The 6,860-nt window shown below is 34.3% G+C and overlaps 1 protein-coding gene across 1 annotated transcript; it reads left to right on the top strand.

The window, feature by feature from the left end:
* The first annotated feature begins 1,399 nt into the window (after positions 1 to 1,399).
* On the top strand, positions 1,400 to 6,547 carry LOC114745420 (uncharacterized). Its single transcript, XM_028933574.1, has 2 exons — positions 1,400 to 2,129; positions 6,486 to 6,547. The coding sequence occupies exons 1-2, from the start codon at positions 1,400 to 1,402 to the stop codon at positions 6,545 to 6,547; spliced, it is 792 nt and encodes a 263-aa protein (XP_028789407.1).
* The last annotated feature ends 313 nt before the right edge of the window (positions 6,548 to 6,860 follow it).

The following is a 6,860-nucleotide window of genomic DNA, read 5'->3' as shown; positions in this document are numbered from 1 at the left end:
TTAATTTAGTTGTAAAGTCATTTATCTTCATTGTGAATAGTAGCCCATAGACTTGTCAATGATCATGTTCAAATTTTTGAACTAAATTAGGTCACCTATAAATGGACATGTTTTTGTTGTGAATTTATGTATCCTTGCTGGAAAATGGCATATTTTAGTTGTGAATAATAGCTTCTAGACTTGCAAATTGGTGGGGAAAAATAAAAGATTGGAATTAATTGACATGTAATATATTAATAAAATATAATTCCTTACATTGAAATTGTGCAAATTCCCATATTCACAAATTTATACACATTTTGAACTAACTAAAATCACATCTCAAATTGAAATATAACAATTGATATGTTATTGCTTTCTTTTTAGTTGTGTCTTTATCCATTCAAGTAGTTTCATAACAGTAGCTGACTTTGTATTTCTTTTGTGAGTAACAAGTCACCATGACAAGTATGACCACAATAATGAGTACCATCATCATATTCACACAAGTACAACAATGAAATCTCAAAATAATGTTTGAACTCAAGAACATATAATTTAAATCCCACTATTGTATAATAAGGCATGGTAAGATCCTTTCTATCATTCTCTTGTATGGACTCTTCCTATTTTTTTTTTCCATATGGCTCATTGTTAGCATTTGCCATTTTGTTTCGCTTTTCTGAAGTAGCATTTGCAATTGCTCTCATCCCATGTGTCTGCTCTTTGTTACGTTATTAAATTTCAGCATTGAGTACCTTTAATCCAGTAACTTCTTGATAAGTCTCATATTTTATATATGTTTTCTAATCCAAATTTATGCTTTTGTGGTCTTTAATTGTGTTATTTTGGGTTAAGATAGAGGTTATTGTGCATAAGGGGTATAAGGGTCAATTGTGTGCTTTTATATGTTAATTTCTAAGTTTACTTCATTCATTGACTCCTATGTATCCCAAATACCCGAGAATCGATGACTATGAGCTTAATTTGAATATTGTAGGTGATTAGAGGATCGAAGGAACGTTGGAAGAAGGGTTTGCTTATATTCGTCGCGACCAAATATTGTTTTCACTGCGACTAATGATCATCACGAAGGAAACACTGTTGCTTATCCATATGGCGTCGTTTTTAAGTTAGCCGCGACAAAACTCAAAATTTCTAGATTTAAATTCCAGAACGCATGCTAGTTCGAGATTATGTGATTTCTTCCATTTTAGCTTTGTTTTCTCTGTCTATAGCCCTTCTACTTCGTCTCTCTTCACTCCCCTACCATTCTTCATCATCAATCCACCATTTCCACCGATTATTCTCCTCTATTTCCCTTCAGATTATTGCTACTGTGAAGATGAAGAGGAAGTATTGGATGAAGATTTGCAATTTCAAGAACCAACCTCCATAGCTATACCTCGTCTCTAAAAGTATGAAAGAGAAGAGCATCTTAAAGAAGAAGGCCAATACACTTGTGAATGATGAAGAGGATGTTGGAGCTACTAAAGGGAGTCAACCTCACACTCAAGAAATTGGTTGCAATAAGGGTAATGAGGTAAATCTTCAAGAACTTCCTTTTCCACATTCTTATCTTCAAGGCATGAAAAAAGCTAGTTCTAAAAAGAAAGATGATGACTTGTTTGAGTTGTTTAGTAAATTAGAAGTTAATGTACCTTTACTTGAGTTGGCCTTTCAACCTAAATATGCTAAGATTTTGAGGGATATGTGTAAATATAAAAAGAAGTTCAAACCTAATGAGATGGTCCAACCACCCTCCAATGTTAGTGTACTTTTTAAGCCTCAATTGCTGGTTAAATGTCAAGACCCGGGGAGTTTCACCATACCTTGCACTATAGGAAGGACCACTATTCCAAATGCCTTACTAGACCTAGGAGCTGCTATTAATATGATGCCCAAGTCAGTCTATGAGTCCCTAGGTATCACTACTCTTAAGCCCACTACTGTTATGTTGCAATTAGCAGACCACACTATTAGATATCCACATGGGGTGCTTGAGGATGTGTTAGTAAAGGTTAAAGACTTGGTTATTCCTGCAGATTTCTATGTTTTAGATATGTCTAAGAAAAGCATGAATGAAGGTGCATTAATTCTTGGTAGACCTTTCATGAGAACCACTAATACTGAAATTAAAATGAAGGAAGGTTCTATCACTATGAGTGTAGGTGATCATTTTGTGCATTGACATGATTGAGATGACATAGGCATTCATTTAAAAAGCTAGTTTAACCAAAAAGCCAACCTTAAAAAACTAATCCTTTATTGAACCCTTTGAGCCCATCATTTTCATTTCTTCACCTTTGCACATAGAAATGAACTTAATTGTGTTGTATCCTTATCTTTTCTTGAGTTAGATGACCTCTTATATCAATTAAAAGAAAGGTATGACTATTCTGTGATACTTGGTCGCGATGAAGTAACCTGTTAGTCAAGACTAACTCTCCTGAAAGGAGAAAAATGAAGAAAGAAAGGAAAAAAGAGAAGGAAAAAAAAAGTAAGAAAAAGAAAGAAAAAAAAAATATATAAAGAAAAAAAAGGAAAGAAAGGAAGGAAAAAGAATAGGAAAAAAAAAATTATTGGAATAAGTGAGCTTCATGGAGTTGTCTTCTATACTCTTATGCATTCAATTGCATATAAGCATTTGGTTCATTTTGATTTCCATTCTCGTTATCTACCTTCGATTACACCCATGCATTTAACCCTCCATTCATTTGCCTTTCCAACATTACAACCTAATAAAAGTCCTATTGATCTTTTGTGTCGTTGCTACTAGTGGTGGAGAGCTTAGAACCATTACAAGCATATGGTAGAGTGTAGTTAAGTGGATGTCGAGCGAAATTACCCCTAAGAATTGTGAGTGAAATACTTTTTCTTGGGAGGTTTCTTGAGCATTCATTTGGGCTAGTCCTTGCACCATTTGCCTAGTTCTTTCAGCATATGACATGAGCATGGATTTGATGTGAGTATGGAATTGTGATTGCCAAATGTGATTCTTGATGCTTGCATAGTACATTTAGTCATACCTCTTATTTTGCATTAAGTGTTTTGCCCTGGAGTGCAAAAGCTAAGTGTGGGGGAGTTGATAAGTCTCATATTTTATATATGTTTCCCAATCCAAACTTATGCTTTTATGGTCTTTAATTGTGTTATTTCGGGTTAAGATAGAGTTTATAGTGCATAAGGGGTACAAGGGTCAATTGTGTGCTTTTATATGTTAATTCCTGAGTTTACTTCATTCATTGACTCCTATGTATCCCACATACCTAAGAATTGATGATTATGAGCTTAATTTGAATATTACAGGTGATTAGAGGATCAAAGGAACGTTAGAAGAAGGGTCTGCCTACATTTGTCGTGACCAAATATTATTTTCACCACGAGTAATGATCATCACGAAGGAAACACTGTCACTTATCCATATGGCATTGTTTTTAAGTTAGTCACAACCAACATATTAATTAGTCGTGACGAAACTCAAAATTTCCAGATTTAAATTCCAAAATGCGTGCCAGTTTGGGATTCCACGACTTCTTCCATTTTAGCTTCGTTTCTCTGTCCAGAGCCCTCCCACTTCGTCTCTCTTCACTCCCCTACCATTCTCCATCATCAATCAACTATTTCCACCCCTATTCTTCCATTTCCACTGATTATTCTCCTCTATTTCCCTTCAAATCATTGCTGCTATGGCCATGGAAGTTACAGAGCTTGGTGAAGTTGTGATTTCAGTCATGAGAGGCTAGATCTTCATTCCTTGGTGTTCAATGAAGCCAATTTGAGTTCCTGGAGCTATAATTGGGAGTTTTTTCTACTTTAATCTTAGTTTCATTCTTTACATTGATAGATTGTAGTTTCTATGGTTTAGATATGTGATTTGTGATTGTAAAGAGATGTAATCTGGTTGTTTTATATTGAGATTGAGATTTGGATTGTATTTTGCACTCTAATTGATTAGTTGAATTGATATTTCGTTCTGTTATATTGATTCTTTCTTCTCAAGTGTTTGAATCTCTTGATTGGCTGGTTAGGATGCTAGCATTGTTAATTAAGAGAGTTAAATACCTTCTGCAAAACATAATCCATATTAGACATTTAGGTGAGTTTGATGATTTAGGGTTCTAGCTCATTGAATTAATTATTTGTAGAAGATCTTCATAAACCGAGTCTAGTAAAGGAACTGAACTGAATGAACAAAGGAACTAGGATGATTAGTGGACCTGACCATCAAGGATAATTCATACATTGCCTTCACTTCATTCATTAAAATACAAAAATTACAAAGAGTTTAGATAGTTGTACTTAGGTTTTGATATAATCACTAGTTATATACATACTTCATACATCATACTTGGTTAAATTGATATTTGTGATAAGATTACTAAGGCATTCAAAGGCTCCTCAAGAGATCGACATCTAGGTTAGTGCTACTATATTGCATTTAGCTTAGTTTTATTTGAGAGTCTAATGACAGGGCTTTATCACTTCTGTATCTTTTTTCACCATCTTCTTAAACCTGCACACAATTATTATGTCATTAATAAGTAGGATAAAGTGGTAAATTTACCTATTGTAATATTCAAAATGAGTACCAAGTACCATAATAAAGCGTTCGGTGCAAAGATACATATGAACTTTTCAAAACAAGGCAAAAATACCAAATCCGTTAATGGTCCTAAATGTCTGTTACCTACTATTTTTTTGGGTCCCACTTTATCTAGGAGTCACCTCTCCTTCTCATCCTTCCTCAGTTTCTCTTTCTCCTCCTCCGCTTCATTTATCAGAGTCTCTTGCTGGCATCCATCTCTCTCCCTGAGCCACCGTTGCTTTCCAATGGAGAGCTTCACACTTCTTTCTCATTCCATCTCAATTTTCTTCTCTCTCTTTCTCTTCTACTTCCTTCATCCGTCATCGTTCTCGCTCAGTCTCCAGGTCTCAAATCTCACTTATTTTAGGATAGCCGTAGATCCAACTGTCATATCCAGTACTATGATAATTAGGAATAAGAAATATTCCTGAATAATTAAGGGTCAAAAGTGACAAGGAGAAATAGAAGAATTTTAGTGGAAAATAATCATTATAGTTTTCCAAGCTAATTATGAAAAGTTTGACTAATTAAGGAAAATTCATTAAGAATAATTATGGAAAAATATTTTCAAGCCTCAAAAAATAAAGGAAAAATAAGGACAATGTTCCTTGAGAATTATATGGGATTATTAAATTGGTTTTATGACCAAATTGCCCTTAGAGAAATTACAAAGGAATTAAGGGCGATTTAAGCTAGTTTAAGGTCCTTTATTTGGAAAATTCCAAATAAATATTTTTAAGGAGGATAAAATCCCAAAAAAATTCTTGTGATATCCCAAGGAATTATAAGAGGTTATGATGAAATTAAAAGAAGATCCTCAAGTATCCAAGATTTTTCCCAATTCCTTTGAAAAGTGGAAAAATCACTAAAGAGAAGGAAATTAGTTTTTCTTTTATTTAATTATTGGGAAATTAAATTTGAGACAAAGAGGGCAATTTGGGAAGATAAAAATGAGGAGAATAATTTATGGATCTGACAGAAAATAATTACAGAGGCCAGAACACTGTAATTATAGAAAAGAAATTAAACCCGGAGTCAAAGTGCACCGATAAAGAAAGACTAGAGTCTTGCAATTCAAATGGTTCACATTTAGCCATGTGTCAAGCCTCTAATGGATGGTAATTAAAGTTTTCCACGTGTCAAGCTACTAATAGAGAGGATTTTGACTTTGGAATTTAATTACATTATGATTTAAGTTAATTAAGAGAGAGGATTAAGACTAAGTAAGCTTTTGACACATGGCATAGCATTAATGTTAGTTGGTGAGATATTTCTGGTGCCTTAATTGAGCTTTTCCTCCCCCATAATCAGATTACATTTCGGCCTAAGAGAAAAGAGAGAGAGCAAGAGTGATTTTGTGAAGGGATCAAGCAAAAAAGCAAGCATATTTGATCTTCCAACTAAGATTCAAGTTTGGTAAGTTGTTCTAAGATGTTCCTTGCTTTGGTTTATCAATTTGTATGGTTGGAAAAATCACTTCTTGTCCCTTCTTGTTGCTGGCCAAAATGGGTATAGTGTAGGGAAGGAGGTTTTGCTGCAAAATATTGTTAGAATACTATGATTTAAGATGTTTCAAGTGGTCCAAGATGTTGTTGGAAATTTTTCATGGTGGGTTGTTTGTTAGAGGACCTTTCGGCCACTTTCAAAACTAAACCCTGGGATTTGTTTTTCAAAGTTTTGAGGCTTCCATTGGTTTCAAAATGAAAAATGGTATAGGATGAACCTAAAGAACATGTGTTGGAAGCCATAGAATCAAATATGCAATTTTTAGATTTTTAACCCTAATGGTTTTAATTAAATTCGAAGTAGATCCGATAGTAAGGTGTGACATTTTTGGTATCAGAGCGGAGGTTTTGGCATAGGATAGAATGCTCTGCTTAGTTAATATGTCAGTTAAAAATTTGACATATTGTTGCAGGAATTGTGATGGAAAACACCATAGATTGGGATGCTAGATCTGAGAAGTCGGTTAATGATTAGGATACTAACATAATTGATCTCACAATAGAGGAGCTAGTGGGATGGACTATGGGGATTGCTAACCCAGGATACTTAACGAAGGAGTCCAACAATTATTAAGAGCATGGGGCTAACCTTTTAGGGGTTACTGTTGAGGATTTAATGAACCTTCCTAGACCTAGTAACATGGTGGATCCCACAATTGATATGTATCAGGAACCAATGTGTCACACCTTACTATTATATTGACTTAAGTTCCTTTCAAAATCATTTTAGAGCACATTGGATGGTCTTGGGCTCACTTTTTACCATAAAATGCTAAATTTCGGATTTT

The sequence above is a fragment of the Neltuma alba genome, unplaced genomic scaffold, assembly GCF_004799145.2.
Source record: "Neltuma alba isolate B1F8T4 unplaced genomic scaffold, ASM479914v2 tig00004672_pilon, whole genome shotgun sequence".
Taxonomy (NCBI): domain Eukaryota; kingdom Viridiplantae; phylum Streptophyta; class Magnoliopsida; order Fabales; family Fabaceae; genus Neltuma; species Neltuma alba.
Note: the sequence above shows the minus strand (reverse complement) of the source record. Positions and strands in the feature narration are given on the sequence as shown.